The 17,657-nt window shown below is 39.2% G+C and overlaps 3 protein-coding genes across 5 annotated transcripts; 2 read left to right on the plus strand and 1 right to left on the minus strand.

Annotated features, from left to right (window-relative positions):
* Positions 1–307: 307 nt before the first annotated feature.
* Positions 308–10,238, plus strand: LOC115218835 (zinc finger protein 260-like). 3 transcript variants are annotated; one of them, XR_005002023.1, is made up of 4 exons: positions 308–524; positions 700–862; positions 5,841–8,801; positions 8,925–10,238. XR_005002023.1 is itself a non-coding variant. In XM_029788780.2 (3 exons), the coding sequence occupies exon 3, from the start codon at positions 6,540–6,542 to the stop codon at positions 8,106–8,108; it is 1,569 nt and encodes a 522-aa protein (XP_029644640.1). In that variant the 5' UTR covers positions 308–524; positions 700–862; positions 5,841–6,539; the 3' UTR covers positions 8,109–10,238. The 3 variants fall into 3 exon arrangements, 2 of the variants coding, with proteins under 2 accessions (XP_029644640.1, XP_036365237.1); XM_029788780.2 differs by having other exon boundaries at positions 5,841–10,238; XM_036509344.1 differs by lacking the exon at positions 700–862 and having other exon boundaries at positions 5,841–10,238.
* Positions 584–5,465, minus strand: LOC115219439. The gene is made up of 3 exons (XM_029789603.1): positions 5,454–5,465; positions 4,066–4,313; positions 584–725 (listed from the first exon to the last, which is right to left on the minus strand). Exons 1-3 carry the CDS (start codon positions 5,463–5,465, stop codon positions 584–586), a joined length of 402 nt encoding a protein of 133 aa, XP_029645463.1.
* Positions 5,091–17,183, plus strand: LOC118766096. Its single transcript, XM_036509363.1, has 2 exons — positions 5,091–5,109; positions 15,891–17,183. Exon 2 carries the CDS (start codon positions 16,097–16,099, stop codon positions 17,132–17,134), a length of 1,038 nt encoding a protein of 345 aa, XP_036365256.1. The 5' UTR covers positions 5,091–5,109; positions 15,891–16,096; the 3' UTR covers positions 17,135–17,183.
* Positions 17,184–17,657: the final 474 nt, after the last annotated feature.

Genomic DNA, 17,657 nt, shown 5'->3' on the forward strand with positions numbered 1-17,657 from the left:
GAGGGGCTTAATAAATTAATAACATTCTTAATGTATTGAGTTCTGTTTGTTCTACCAAATAAAGATATATGTGTTGTGTTTGTGAGTGTATATAGATTCATTTATATCTTCAGACAATCAAACATTTTAATATCTTAGATTCAAATCCACATCAAACAATCGATGACAGCCCGTTTGGTGTCTTCTTTAGTGCAGAGCCAAGATTATCTCCCTTGACTTAAGAAACAGACAGAGAGGGAGTAAGCGTAAGAGAGAGAGAGAGAGAGGGAAAGTGAAGGAGAAAGAGGGGTGCGAGGTTGAGTTATATAAAAAGAACAGAGAGAGGGGGAAAGAGAGAAATAGATAGGGACATAGAGAGAGGGTAGCAGTTGGCGTGTCTCCTCCCCCTCCACCTTCAGAGCTGCGACCTAAAACACAAACACATATGTGCAGAAATAAGCAAACCTTTGTGGCACCCCTCGAGCCCCGCAAACCCTTTTATTCTTCATCCACACCTTGCTGTTTTGGTCAGGGCACACTCCAAGGTAAGTATTTCCTCCCTGCATCTTCTCTTAATCGTCTTCCTTCGTCCAGCCGAACCGATTCATTCTGCAACCACACAGGACTCGGGGAAAGGTTCTTCGTCTACCATTGTTTGTAGAAATGAGATAATCCGCTCGTTTAAGCCTCTTTTCTTAAATCCTCTCTTTTCTCCGACAGAAACCCACGACAGGGCTTTGTGTTTGCTGTAAAGAAGAAGGAGAAATAGATTATTCTTAAGTGAGGGATCAATATGTAATAACGACAACCATGTAAATCGGTCACTGGTTTATGGCCACTGATGTACCTTCTTGACAAATGAGAATCAAACAAGTTTCTTTAGGTAAGCTTCCCATTCTTCTCCTTGTTCTTCCTCTCCTCCTTATTCTTTTCCTTCCCAATCTTCTTTAACCCCAAACATATTTGGGGTTTTGTGTGTATTTATGGGGGTTTCTTACACCTTTAATTCAAGACCCTCCAATGATTATTCAAGTTTATTGTTTGTTTAATTCATCTCTGTGTCTCAGTAGCCACAAAGACATTTCTCTCATGATGTATGCGTGTATGTATATATATATATATAATATATATACATACATACACACACATAAATTATGTGTGTGTATATATATATATGTGTGTATGTATATATATATATATATAAACATACACACATAATTTATGTGTGTGTAAACAACCTGAAAGTGGCTAACGATTCACGTATAGACACATATTTACGAGGAAAAAATGAAAACATATTCATATAAACAGGAACTTTGTGTGTGTATTTATGTAGTTTATATAATACGATGTACACATCTATGTGGATACATAAAATATATAAGCAGTATAGAGATACATACATATATATAAACACACACACATGTATATATACATATACACACACGCACATATATATATATATATATATATATATATATATATATATACATACATATACACATATTCGTATACACACACACCGTAAAATTAGCGTCTGTGTGTGTATATATGCATTCATATATACACATTAATAATTAATTATCATTTTGCTTTAATTCTATTTACACAAACTCTTGGTGTATACACACACACACACGTGTGTGTAGTGTAGGGGAGATGAACTGATCATAAAAGGTGACTAATAACATCTTACATACATGCACATATATATACATACATACATACATACATAGTTGTGTGCTGAGCTAAGGGTAATTTTTTTTTTTGATCCGCTTAGAGTCTGAAAGCTCGCATTAACTGACCACTTTGTGTGTGTGTGTTGCATCCTCCTCTTTTTAATATAACATCGTGTAAACAATGTATTATTGACCTGAAAATCCCCCAACAAACCCGAGAGAAAACACCTCCATCACCACCACCACTACTACTACTACTACTACTACTACACATAGATAACGTGTTTGTATGCGCTTGTTGTTTAGTCCCAGATCAGCCTCTCACCGAGCAGACCTATGTTCAAGGCGTTCCATCCGTGGCGCTTCCGTCTTTTTTTCTAGGCTCAGTTCACCTTGAACAACATCAATCAGTATGATCCTTTCTATTTTTAAAGGCGCTGTATGAGGGGAGGGTGCGATTTGAGGTAGATTTGGCTGCGGTGTGATGTGGGGGTTTGTGTGTTCGGACTGTGTTCTGTTGCTCCGTATCCTTTACCACTGAACTACTACAACATAAACCACAATGAGTGCTAAATAATGATGTTGTTTACCACCACAAAGTCACCGCAATTTGTGCAATCATCTTTCAACCATTAAACCATTAGATCAGTAATAATAATAAATAATAGTTCCAAACATTGTCACAGGGGCAGCAATTTTGTGAGGGAGGGGATGAGTCGAATATATCGACCCCAAAGAGATGAAAGGCAGAGTCGACCTCAGTGGAACTTGAACTCAGAACGTAATACTACTTAGCTTTCCATCTGGCATGCTAATGATTCTGCCAACTCATCGCCTTAGTAACAACAATAATAATAATAAGAAGAAGAATACTCAGTCTAATTTTGGCTGAAGGCTGTAGTTTGTGTGTGAGGGTGCAAGAGGTTGATTACATCATCCCCCACCCACCCCAGTGTTCATCTGGTGCTGATTTTATCAATCCCAAAAGGATGGAAGGTAAAGTTGACCATGGTGGGAGTTGAACTCTGAACACGAAGCACTGGAAGCCGTGCTGTTATGTATTTTTCCCCTGATGCTCTAACGATTCTGTCAGATTGCCACCTTAATAATAATTGTTACTGTTAAAGCAAACAGAGCGAACACGTGGTATAAAACCGACAAATATCAATGGGTGATGTTTGTAGAGGCCACAGCCCATGGAGAACTAGCCCTTAGATTTAGAAAAGCTCTGAAGGAGACCAAACTCAACATTAAGATTGTTGAAAAGCCAGGGAACTTTGTCAGATCACAACTATGTAGGACATACCCCTTTGAGAATACCATATGCACCAGTGATAACTGCATGGTATGTAGGATTAACCCTGGCATTAACTGTAGAACTCGAAATGTAGTTTACAGCATAAGATGCATAGAAGGTGCTTGTAAAGACATGAACATGATGTACATAGGGGAGACATCTAGGAGCATTGCGGAACGAATAAATGAACATCTGAGACATCATCATCATCATCATCGTTTAGCGTCCGCTTTCCATGCTGGCATGGATTGGACGGTGCAACTGGGGTCTGGGAAGCCAGAAGGCTGCACCAGGCCCAGTCTGATCTGGCAATGTTTCTACGGCTGGATGCCCTTCCTAATGCCAACCACTCCATGAGTGTAGTGGGTGCTTTTTACGTGCCACCAGCACAGGTGTCGGACGAGGCTGGCAGACGGCCACAATCGGATGGTGCTTTTTACGTGCCACTGACACGGAGGCCAGGCGAGGCTGGCAAAAAAACAGTCCTCCATATTCCAACATGCCAAAGACCACCATGGAGGCAACTTGGGTCAACTTGACATCCGCATCTTATCCAAGCACCCAAAAGACCCAACACTCAGACAAATACGGGAGTACGTCCTTATAAATGAAACTTCCCCAATATTAAATAGGAAATATACATAGAAGATACCATACCTCCATACCCACAGTTTACACAGGTAGAGTAGACTAGTTAGTGGATTGTTAGGTAGATTTGGTTCCGTTCAAGCAATTCGTAATGGATAATCCCTTCCCAGTCCCACCATATGTGCAACATCGTTTTACGCAAATGAAGATCTTGTTTCGTGTACGGTGTTGCTTGTTTACCAGGGCTAAGCCATTCCTTATGCTGCTTCATGTTGATGTACAGGCACCATTTTTTGTTGCCAGTAATGATCCGGTAAAGAAATCGTTGCTTGTGTCCATGAGTTGAGCAGTGACGAGCAAGCAAACCAGCGGAGATTGAGGCTCGTTGATTTTTGTTGTCGTCACTTAAAGCATGTGGAACTCGTGTTCCATACTTCTGAACCTTTCCCATCGAGTGAAGATGCTTCTCTATAGCCGTATGGGAGCATTCCATTTTCTCTGCGAGCTCCCTTCTCGTTTGACAAGAATTTATTTTGCAAAAGTTGGTTTAATCGCTCTTCATCGAACTCAACTCGACGGCCAGAGTGAGATGCAGCTTTGAGGTCAAAATTTCCATTTTTGAACATGGCATACCAATCAAAAGCAGTTCTTTCAGCTATGGCACCCTCTCCATACACAGCATAAACGTCACGAGCAGCCTTTGCAGCCTTAGAATCTGCAAAGAGCAGGAGGTGTCGAAAATGCTCGTCTTGACAATCCATTTTAATGATCTGAAAATAAACAAAAATTAACTAGAAAAAAAAAAAATAGATTCCAAAATGATTCAAAAATAGAATTTTAAAAAACGGCGGGAACTTAGTTGCCAACCCAATACATATGTATGTCCACACATATATATGTATGTCTATACATATATATGTGTGGACATATATGTATGTATGTCTATACATGTATGTATGTCTATACATGTATGTATGTCTATACATATATGTGTATGTCTATAAATATATTTGTATGTCTATACATATATATGTATGTATATACATATATGTGTATATGTATATATATATGTGTATGTATATACATACATGTGTATATGTATATATATGTGTATGTATATACATACATGTGTATATATATGTATGTATATACATACATGTGTATATATATGTATGTATATACATACATGTGTATATATATGTATGTATATACATACATGTGTATATATATGTATGTATATACATACATGTGTATATATATATATGTATTTACATATATTTGTATATATATATATGTGTATATATGAATGTCTATATGTATGTGTGTATATATGTATATATACATGTGTGTGTTTGTGTGTATATATATGTATGTCTGTATATGTATATACATATGTGTACGTATGTATGTATACACGTATGTGTATGTATATACATATGTGTATATATTTATATATATGTATATACGTGTGTATGTATGTACGTATATACATGTGCATGTATATATATATATATATACACACACACACATACACATATATATATATATATATATATATATATATATGTATATACATATGTGTATGTATAGATGTAGTATTTATTAGTAATAGGAGATGGATTTTTTTTTTATTAGACTTTTATTAGTTATTTTTCTAAATTTGTCATTACTTTGAAAATTAATTGAAACTTGAACAGAAATTTGGTAATGGAAGGTCTTTCCTCAAAAGTTTCTCTCAATTTATGTCCCAAATGCCCCAGTTCTGCCTCTGATCTCGTAGATCCCTGGTAAAAAGTGTTCCAGTGGTGACCCACACATCTATTATCCAGGCACAGTATATCTAGGACTCCATTATCTAATGTTAGTCATGTTGATGATGTTGTTATTTCAGTGTCAAGTTATCTGTGTACCTTGGACTCCATTATTCAATGTGTTGTTTGTCATTTTTGTTCAGCCCGAGGTGAATCAAAGACATTCCAACCATTTCCTAGGTGAACCAAAGATATTCCAACCATGGCCAACCATGTTTAGGATTATATTATCTGTTGTATTTTGCTATTTTTTAAGATTGGAGTGTGTGATTTTATGGTGATGTGACTGCTATTTCTAGCCAATTGACTGGCTACTTAGAGGCCTCTTCATTGACTCACTGAGGAAATTGTTTGGTAATGAGTGCAATGTAACTAGATATTTGTTAAGCCTCTTTATATGGTTTATATTGTAAACTCAATTAAAGTTTAAATATTTTTCATTATGCTCTTTGTTGTAAGACTTTTGTTTTTGTTTGTTTTTTCCAGATATTAAAACTTGGAGTACTGAACTGGCTGTACCTGTGAGGAATTCTGGAAAGATTTCCTTGAATAACCCCAGAGATTAATGACTCTTCATAAGAAACATTTCAAAACTCTCCTTCAATGACAAACAGGCTTTTGGTTTTCATTTCAAGTCTGCTACCTCTTCTTCCCAAGAAAAGCCCCTGCTCTTCACTTTTCTGATATTTATATCTATTTATCTCTCTCTCTCTATATATATATATATGTGTGTGTGTGTCTGTGTGTGCACATACTTTATTACAACTGGAGGACAGCATAAGAATTCTCTGAAGAAACAAAAACCCAGACAAAAGTTTATTCTTTAATCTTATCAATTGTTAGAATGGGAAATATTTGGAGAGAGTATCAACAAATTACTCCGAGTCATTTCAAATATTGTTGAAGACAAAGTCAGAAACTAAATCTATTGGTAAGAAAGTCCAGTAAGAAAGCAAAAAAGCCTGCTGTTTCAATGGATGGATCTGCGGTTTCCACTGAAATGAGAATTCATTAAAAGCTGGATAATTATTATTATTCTTTGTTTACAACTTTATACAAATCTTTGTTTGAATTCAGAAAAAAACGGAAATATATTGAAATAAGACCCTGTGGATTACAGTGGATTAAATAAAACTGCTGCCATCCTCTTCCTGCTCATCCAGTTTGGATTATGTGTAAAGAGCCATGTATTCTGTACAGTCTATGGCGTTTCCACAAGCTTTTCCCCAAAACGACTTGCATCACCACCATCATCACCACCACCAGCCACAACAGCTGAAAGTGAACTTGAAACAACCTGTCCCACAACAACAACAACAACAGCAACAACCACCGCCACAACCACAACAGCAACCACCACCACCGCCACCACAGCAACCACAACCAACACTACCACTTCAGACCTCAACTATCATAGCTCAAGGAATTTCCAGCTCTGTCCCCGCTGTGTCTTCAGCCAACCATCAACACGTAAACAACAGCAGCAACAGTGCCACAAGTAAGAAACCATTCAAGTGTGACATATGCCGGAAGGCCTTTTCTCGCAGAGCGAACTTGGACCATCACGAAAATGCCCCTGCTACGGAAAAGCATTTCAGTTGTGGCTATTGTTTCAAGGCGTTTTCACAGAGAGACAAGTTGAAGAGTCACCAAGCTATTCACACGGGAGAGAGGAACTTTCACTGCGACATTTGCCAGAAGTCGTTCACGCAGAAAGATCACCTCAACAACCACTCGCGGACACACAGTGGTCATCGGCCTTTTAAATGTCAGGTTTGCTCGAAGGCTTTTTCACAGCGGGCTCATTTGAAAAACCACCATCGCATACACACTGGCGAGAAGCCATTCCACTGCACCTTCTGCGGCAAAGGGTTCAGCCAAAGTGCACATCTTGCTAAGCATGAACGAGTGCACACTGGTCTTAGGCCATTCAGCTGTGCCTACTGCGGCAAATCATTTGCACAGCGCAGCAACTTGGACAACCACGAGCGCATCCATACAGGCTTGAAACCCTATCACTGTGGTGTGTGTTCCAAGTCTTTTGCTCAGCGAGATCATTTAAACAACCACGAACGTATTCACAGCGGCGAGAGACCATACAGGTGCACCACTTGCTCCAAGTCATTTGCACAGCGTGCACATCTCAACAACCACAAGCGCATCCACAGCGGCGAGAAGCCATACACGTGCTTGATCTGTCAGAAGTCCTTCTCGCAGCGAGCTAATCTGAAGAAGCACGAACGCACACACACTTCGGAAGACATTCAGAAAGCATCATCACAATCAACAGCAGAAAACACGACGGCCTCAGTTGTGGACATGAATTCAACCCCGGCACCAGCGCCAGCCTCCACCACGCCTTCATCACAGCAACAAACAGTTCACACACTCAACGTGTCTCCTGCCTCTTCAGCTTCATTAATGATGAGCGCATCACCCTGTTGTGCCTCATCATTTTCCACACACCCTCAGGATCACCTGCATCCCCATCAAGTGATGGTGCCAGACAGGCTGCCAAACAGCTACTGTTGGTCTCGTGGCTTTCCCGTCACTGCTTGGAGTGATAGCACTGCCGTGCCAACAGTCCCCCCCGGCAGTGTGTTTCCTTGCAATGGCGGCATTGTTGGAGTGCACAGTAGCGGCGTGGGGGTGGTGTGTAGTGCTGGAACTGGCTGCACTAGCCAGCACCCAAACAAACATGGAATACAACTGGATCTGAATAAACCCAACTCTCATCACAAAGGAAAGCATTAGGAAAATGTCAGTACAAAGGATAAACTGTACAGCTCCTGTCACAGTGTAACACCAACACAGAATTTTATAAAAAAGACCCTCTCTATGTGACGTAAGCCTGCAATGTGTCATATCAGTATTATGACTTCACACAATAAAATTTAGTTACACTGTGACAGGCATAAAACTGTTGTTACATTGTGACAGAAAACCACCGCAACTATGTATAACAGTGTACCATGGCAGACAAAAAGCATTGTGCCAAGGTGCTGTTGGGAATAACTGCATAACAGTCAGGATATGATTATAGAATGAATCCATGTTAAAAAGAGACTTTATATCAGCTGACATAACTGTGTAACAGTGTATCATCATTGAACAGGCCAGTGTGTTATGTTAAAGCAAGGCATTGTAACTGTGTGTGTCACCACAGCAGAGTATTGTATCAGAGACTGTGTATGGATATATATATATGAATTATATACGACAGGAGAGTGTAGCACAAGTGACAGTATGAAGGCCACAACACTGGATATGTGACAGTACCAAGGTGGCTGCATTCACATACATACATCCTGTGATAGATATCTTTCTCCTCCTCCTCTTGCACACGGCACTCCAGATACATCAGAACAACTATAGCATTCTTGAATCTGGATCAGACAAAACCAACTGTATTAGTAGTCTCTGATCACATGTGGCATTGCATAGGCAGTCGAGACATGTCACAACTGCGACTGGTAGAGGGTTAGAACATGTCATAAGGTAAAACTGACTGGTAGAGGGTTGAGACATGTCGCAGTGTACACCTATGACAGGTGGATAGATGGGAGGGAGGTTAAGACATGTCATAGTGTACAGCTGTGACTGGTAGAGGGTTGAGACATGTCACTACATCTGTGACTGGTAGTGAGTGAGGTGTGATAATGTGAAATTGGCTGGGAGAGAGTTAAGACATGTCAGTAAACAACTGGCTGGTAGAGAGAGTTAAGACCTGTCATCATGGAAAAAAGGGAACTGGCAGAGGATTGAGACTTGTCACAGCATACAACGGTGACTGGCACAGGGCTCAAATTAAAACTGGAAGAAGGGATTCTATTTTTGTTGTTTCATTTTGTTACTGTTTATTTCTTACGATCCAGCTTGTTGTTAAGGGAGATCCCCCAACAGAAGTTCAATGACCTGATCTGAGTTATCAGAATGTCTTTCAATTGAATCGATTTTGGATTTGATCACAAGGACTGTGCTTTGGCCAGGTTTGGGAGAGCAATTTGCATTCCATTCAGAATATCGTTCCATGTTCAAATTGCTATTCATTGTAACCTCATACCATCCACCATTATCTGATCTCATACCATCTGTTATTTTCTGACTTTATATTTCTCTCATAACCATCCATTCATTGTTTTCTGATCTCACATCTGTCATAACCATCCATCATTTTGTGACAACTTCCAATTCGCTGTCAGTGGCAGGTTTTGACATTCAGAGTTGTCGACCCTTAGTCATATCCTACGAAAACCTGGTCATCTTAGCACTTTGCATCCTCCTCTTTCACAAAGGGCCAGCTGCTCTTTTTGCCCATTTATGGTAATCAGTCGGCTTTCACTTCACTTTCACCTGGTTTCCCATCTCAACTGTAACCCTGTCGCTTTGTCACCCCCCCCCCCTCATCAGTCATCATTCTAATGTGGTCATGTGATCCAGTCACTCACCTCACCACACAGGAAATCATTTTGTTGTTTTGAAAGAAATCCTCTTTTCTTTCTCTTTCTGGCCCATGACCGTGCTTTCTTCCTCTTGTCATTTCTATTTGAACCTGAAACCACAGACATGGAGCAGGGATCCCTTATCTTCTCCCTCATTCATCTTTACTTACTGTTCTTGAGATTGAGTTACAAAACTGTGTTGAGTGGGGACATCAACTCAACTTCCATTTTCAGTCTCTCAAGTGGAATCCCTAGTTTAACTCCAGACTTCAGTGACACAATGAGCTCAACTCCAAGCATAGCTGAGACATCAGTTTAACTCCGGACTATGTTAAAAGGACCCTTCCAGCTTGACTCTAAATTAACGCCTCACTTGTCGGTCCCCTTTTATTTCTAACACCCCTCTATGCCACATACTAAATAAAGAAAATGAAGACATTTATCTTTGCTGTTGACTCTTCATTTTGTTTTTGTTGTTGTGTATATGGCCCAGTGGTTAGGGCAGTGGACTCGCGGTCGTAGGATCGCGGTTTCGATTCCCAGACCGGGCGTTGTGAGTATTTATTGAGCAAAAACACCAAAAACTCTACGAGGCTCCAGCAGGGGGGGGGGCGATCCCTGCTGTATTCTTTCGCCACAACTTTCTCTCACTTTCTTCTGTTGGCCTGCTCGCTTAGCCAGCGGAGTGGCGTCATTCAAAGGCTAAAACAATGTGAAGCGCATTGTGACCAGCAATGTGTAGCAACATCTGATAGCCTGGTCGGTCACGTGATATAGATATTATCACTCATCACTCTTTTGTGAAGTAGGAGTGGACCCATTTTGTCAGCCAGGTAGTCTGAAGCCAGTAAATAATAGCCATAATGGTAACATTTGAATTTTTCCCTATCAAATTCTGTCAGTAGTTCAGCCTCTTAACTCGTTTGTTTCCATATCTCTATCAAAATACATTGACTTTGATTCAATTAATTTTGAAGAAAAAAAGAATCGAGTAAAATAACTTTGTCTTTATTAAGCTGAATTTTGTAACATAAACTAGCAGCATCACCCAGTGTTGCTCGGGTTTGTTTCGACCCTTTAGAATTGGAATTTTTGAAAAGTAAAAGTTTTGCAATATGTAGCTTGTTATTCTCTTTAAGTGAACATTTTTCTGGTTGAAATACACCGAAAAATGGCAACAAAGCAGTAAAAAAATCTTTAAAAATAGGGATTTTTATAGAAAAGAAGCACCTTTTTTATGTAAATAATTTTTGGTGTTAACATGGTCTGATTTGAATTTTATCTTCTACAGAAGGAAGAACAAGCCTTCTTCTATCATACTCTTAATTTTGGTCAACTTGCACCACAGGGTCTCAGAGGAGATAGTGCTAGTTGAAGGCTACCAAACCTGGTGCACACAGACAACTTCAGCTTTATATAGAGAGAGATTTAATGTCAAATTCTGATAGAAAGTTTAAATTTAAATCACCTCAAAACAAGAAGTTTGTATCTTAGAACCAGGAATAGTCTCAGGTAGATTGGTACAAAAAGGATAAAATAACTTCAACTTTAACCCTTTGGTGTTCAGATTACTCTGTCAAATGTAATGTAAAAAGCACCATCCGAACATGGCTGATGCCAGCGCTGCCTTAACTGGCTTCTGTGCCGGTGGCACGTAAAAGCACCAACTGATCATGGACGTTGCCAGCCTCGCCTGGGATGTAAAAAGCACCCACTACACTCATGGAGTGATTGGTGTTAGGAAGGGCATCCAGCTGTTAAAACACTGCCAGATCAGACTGGAGCCTGGTACAGCCTTCTGGCTTCACAGACCCCGGTCAAACCGTGCAACCCATGCTAGCATGGAAAGTGGACGTTAAACGATGATGATGATGATTATCTTGTAGCTACAAAATTTTGATGAAGTGATTTCTTATATTTAGAATGGTAGGGTAGGTGTGAAATGTCAGATCCGGCCAGCTTGAACTACAATAGATAGAATATTTCGACCTGATGTGCCTGGTTTAAATGCTAAAGGGTTATAGTTAATATAGCATTAAATAAGGGCCTTGTTATCATTTATAGTACAGTGAGATTTTGGTAGGGATTAAATCCTAATTGCAATTTTAATATAGGGTGGTTTTCACAGATTGGTAACCTTGCTCAAAGGGCTGTCTTAGGTTGGTATCCTGTAACGTCTGTGAGCTGTAGATGTTGAAACTGTTGACTATAAAGGGTTACATAGCCATTGTGTTCCTCCTAAACAACACAACACTGCTTTCTCCAGTTTTTCTGGTTGACAAAAAGAACTCAACCAGTTCTGTTCATGATTGAGTGATTAGCACCAGGAAGGTTATCTCTCAGCTGTAAAAATAATTCAATGGAAAAAAGATTACACCTATAGAGAAACATGTGCAAAAGATATGTATGTGTATATACATATATAAGGAAAGGGTTGACTGATTTAAGAGTTTCTGTTCACTTGCCTTCATCAGAATCAGACTGCTCCTTTCTTTGTCACTGTTGAGTGGGAGAAGAGCCAGAGTAATAGGATGAAAGGAGGTAGAGATGAAAGACTGATCGAAGATATATATATATATATAGAGAGAGAGAGAGCTATGTGATGGTTGTTGATAAGGGTATTGAGTAGACATGAATAAGGAAGCTTTAAGAATAAATATTAACTACCATCCCACTTGCATATCTGAATCCAAATTTGTTAAAGCAGCATGATGAGAGAAGTGGGTGTGGTAGGGGAGTCATGGTAATGGAAGGGAGAGAGGTTAATGGTTGGTAGGAATAAAGATGGAAAGTCTAACGGATGTCAATAATGATAGCAACAGGAGAGAGAGAGAGAGAGTAATGGCCTTCAATAAAGAAGAGGGACTGAATTTGCACAACGCCAATGTATTACCATCTCTCATTACACAGGTGACATGATGGGGGAAGAGAAAGTGAGGTGTGCAATAAATAGTAACAAAGATGGTTACAGGGAAACTGAATATGATTGGGTTAGAGAAGCCTCTGGTGTGTGTATATGTACACGAATAGACAGAATAGGAGACACATGGGATGGAGAGTCGATGAAGAGGTCACAGGATGCGTGATGAAGGATTTAAGAGGAAGGACAGTAAAATAGGAATAATAAAGCTGAAGTGAAGAACGAATATATAATGTGTGTGTGTGTTTATTTGGCAAGAAAAAAAGACCATCCCAAAATATAACAATACACACATACATATATATATATATATATATATATATGCACACACACACACACATAGAGGCATGGCTGTCTGGTTAAGAAGTTCACTTCAGAACCCCATGGTGTTTAGAATTCAGTTCTACTCCATGGCACAGTCAATGTCTTCTATTGTGGCTGTAAACTAATTGATGCTGTGTGAGTGAATTGGAAGATGGAAACTGTCTGAATTTTGCCATACATATATATATATATATATATGTGTGTGTGTGTGTGTGTGTGTGTGTGTATGAGCCTGTATGTGTTTGTGTCTTCTCCATGGCTCAATGTATTTACACTGGTTGAAGATAAAAGTCAATATATAAAACATGCAAATTTTTATATATTTGCAATCTGCCCCTGTGCCGGTGGCACATAAAAGCACCATCCGTTCGTGGCCGTTTGCCAGCACCGTCTGGCACCTGTGCCAGTGGCACGTAAAAAGCACCCACTACACTCACGGAGTGGTTGGCGTTAGGAAGGGCATCCAGCTGTAGAAACACTACCAGATCAGACTGGGCCTGGTGCAGCCTCCTGGCTTCACAGACCCCAGTTGAACCGTCCAACCCATGCTAGCATGGAAAGCGGACGCTAAACGATGATGATGATGATGCCAGGAAAATATGTCTGACCATCATTGAACAGTTCGTTGTTCCAAAAGTCTGTGAAAAATATTACCTTGCTTACAAACAGGTGAGGACTGGCAACAGGAACAAGTACCCAGCTGTAGAAACTCTGCCTCAACGTACTTTGTCTGACCCATACAAACAGAAATAATGATAAAGTGTGTGAATATGTGTATATATGTGTGTGTATAGCGCCATGCCGGTAGCATGTAAAAAGCACCATCCAAATGTGGTTGATACCAGTGCCGCCTTGACTGGCTTCCATGCTGGTGGCACGTAAAAAGCACCATCCGAACGTGACTGATGTACAACTACAACATCAGCAATATCAAAACCAAATCAAATGGAAATTGTAGTTGTGAGCCCCATGCCTGTAGCACATAAAAAGTACCATCTGAATGTGGCCGACGCCAGTGCTGCCTTGACTGGCTTCCGTGCTGGTGGCATGTAAAAAGTGCTATCTGATGGCAATCGATGCCAGCTCCCCTGGCCCCTTGTGCCAGTGGCATGTAAAAAGCACCATCCGATTGTAGACGATGCCAGCTTCTCTGGCCCCTTGTGCTGGTGGAACACTCTGATCCATACCACTACCACCAATAAACACCTTCCTCTAAGGCATGAGGGTAGACTGAGGGCCAGCAATTTTCCCCCATTTACCTGTTATATGATTAACACTGTCCAGAGGAAAATTTGGTCAGTGCTGATGCATGAAACTCTCAGCCCTTGACTCATTTTGTTGTTTCTACTAAATATGAATAGAAAATGTATATTTACTTATGTTTTGAGTTCTGTCTTCCTTGCTTGCATTGCCAAACCTGTCCTTAGAAACCAATGAATGCACTGGATGTAACCAAATCATTGGACTGTATGTTTGAAAGTGGCTAAAAAGAATTAGATGAAAAACAAAAAGGTCAGCTGTCACTTGTGAGTATGATCACACCTTTTCCTAATTGCTTTTAGGGGGTCTATGTAGTTGTGAGATGTAGACATTCTCAAAGGCCTCCCATCTTTGCCCTTGTGGGACATTAAAGATGTAACAGCTGGAGAGAGAGAGAGAGATGCTACAATAGATGGCAGGTTCAGATTTTCTGTCAAAAGATGTACCTTACTCAAGGGCACAATTTACTACCAGGTCTTAAAACTGAACCCATGACTTTATGATTGTAAACTACACACCTTGCCACAAACATGACAGCTCCATAGACGTATATTCGGTAGGCTTCAACACAATTTCCATCAAGCAAATATCATTCAAGGCATTAGTCAACATAAGGCTACAACAGAAGACACTTGCTCAGTGATTGAGCTGGTGGAGTGAACTTAATAACTTTCTCCATAGAAAAAAAAAATGGACATCAGATGAGTGAAATAATAGTCGCTAGTGTTGTATTTATTGGAATTGTTTCTCTTGATGGTTTACTTTTCAGATGTAAATAAGTCTCCAAAACCTATTATGCTGTTTTTCTAAAGCCTCTGACTTGTTTCATTGAATAAAAACTCGGTATTGTTTAAAATTTTACGGTAGCAGATAGGTTTTCATCTTAGAAGAATATATTATTAGAAGAAAATGTTCACAGAAATAAAATAATGCTGCCTTACACCTACACAGTTTGTGTTGGATGAAACAAAAACAACAGACACGAGAAGATAAATAGAGAACATCTGTCAGTGGTAAGTTTTAACAATCAACTGTGAATGGTTTGTAAACCAAACAGCCATGACGTGTCTCGACGACAAGCGTCGTTCGCAGGTCACACGAACGCTGGAGCTTTGTGTTTTTATGTCTTTTTAAATCGATCGACAATGTCGTTGGCAGACGGGAGGGAGACTGCTGCACAACGGAGAAGTGAAAACTGAAGAGAAGAAAAGAATTAGTGCATTTTCCCTCCATTCATGTGTGTGTGCGTGTGTGTGTTTTTTTTAATGTGAAATAACTCACAAATCTCTATTTTAAAGGTTCTTTTTTTCTTCGTAGCTTTTTTGTTAATTAACTTTTGTCTTAAGAGGCAGCCATTTTGTAAATCATTTTGAAAAAATGTCTCTAAATGAACTTCACTTTTTCAATAGTAAATTACCGTTATTTTTGTGAAGACCCCCACCCACCATAAAAAACTTTTGAGCAGATAATCTATTTCAGCTTGGGGCTCGACTTTTAAGATATCATTCAATGGAAAATTTCTCAATATAAGTTGACAATTCGAAACACATACTACATAGATTTTCAGAAGACTATAATATATATATAAAGGGAATTTCGAAGTGTTGCCAAAATCACCAGATCGGAAAAATAAAAGAAATTACCTCTTTTAAAATGAAGGCAACAGTTTGTTTGAATTGTTATATTGTGGCATTACGGAGGAAAAAAGTTGGAATATAGACATACATATAAGCAGAACCATGATTAAAATAAATATGAAGTGAGTACATTTTCATGTTACATTAGCCAAAGAAATTATGAATTATATAAAGAATGTGACAGGAAACCGCTCTTTTTTAGGCTCCATGTCCACTTTGAACGTTTTTCAGTCTAAAAAGAAAACATCATTTCAAGCCACAAATCAACGATCTGTTGTGCCGAATCAGCCCATTGTAACAAGACCGTATTCAAAGCTTCAACTCAAATCATTGGATTCTTTTCAGTTGGACGGTAACATTTACCAAACGAATCGAACTATTAAAAATAAACCGAACAATAGTTTATTGTCCTTAACTAGCATATTATGTTTCACTGTACACATGGAGAATGCACCGTTGGATAGCATGAGCATGTTGTTTCAATCAAGCCAGCATTCTGCAGACAACAGACGAAACACAGAGCCAGACGAAGACAATACTCTGTCGGGAATTTTCAATGAAGATGTTTCAAAAGCAATACAATTGGAGAAAAAAGAAAGAAAACCATTAAGATATTCGTCAGCCATTGCTTGTGAAAGGCTTCTATTAAAATATCCAGACAATTTGATGTATTTATTATTGCAAATGGTTCTGACGCCAGAAATATATTGTCAGCCATTTCCAAACGAAGAGCACAGGAAACCATTATCTGAAGAGAGCTTATTGGCAAAATTCGTTAAATGTAATCTGAATGAGTATGTCGGTCGTGTTGTGATGTTTTCTCTGACTATAAAACATCAGAACGGCTTTTTTGATAAAAGTAACAATTGCAGAGACCTGGCAGGTGAGAAGCAACACAAGAGAAATAATTCGCCATCTGGAGAAGCCAGATTGAAAGACACGGCTGACGACATTCAGAAAAGCCAACCTCCAAACATTTTCACAAAGGAACAACGTGCAATGCTCATATATTACGTGTTTTTCCAGTGTTTGACGTTTTCCCTGTATTATGGCCATCAGGCATTAGATCAGCTTGACACAGACACTGTCGCAACGATGAAACCATTTTCCTTGTACATCGTACAATTTGGTCTATTGTTGTTCTTTATCTACATTAAATGGTTATTCAAGTCTCCATCCTCTCTTAAGGACAGCTAACAAATTACATGTGTTTTTTTAAACGAGAGAAGAAATAAATGTATGTATTTTTATACACTATATATTTATATATATATATTATTATGACTTCTTTTCTATATATCGTCTTTAGAGAAATATTTTCATACAAGACAAAATATTTTATAAACCTGTATTTAGTTTATAAAGATGAATTTAGCCATGATCTGCTTGAAATCTGATCAGAAACGTTCCAGCAGTGACTATTCTATCACACTTGTTTACTCCACTTGCTAGAAATAGCAACCAAATCTCCTTATCACACTACTCTGTCTTAAAGGTCAAGATGGGGGTGGTCACTGCTTTTGGACAACTTACACCCTACATAATAAACCAATGCACCTCAGTGTATAGAGTGATCTTCATTTCTGGCAGGGGTACAATATATCCAGAATACTGGATCCACAGATCACATCTTATAGCCATTCACTATCTGTTCTAGTATGATTCTTAAAGGACTGGCCCCTTCATCACTTGAGTTAATCCCCTCATTAACCGCAACCCA

Source organism: Octopus sinensis, linkage group LG14 (genome assembly GCF_006345805.1).
Source record: "Octopus sinensis linkage group LG14, ASM634580v1, whole genome shotgun sequence".
In the NCBI taxonomy this organism is placed as follows: Eukaryota; Metazoa; Mollusca; class Cephalopoda; order Octopoda; family Octopodidae; genus Octopus; species Octopus sinensis.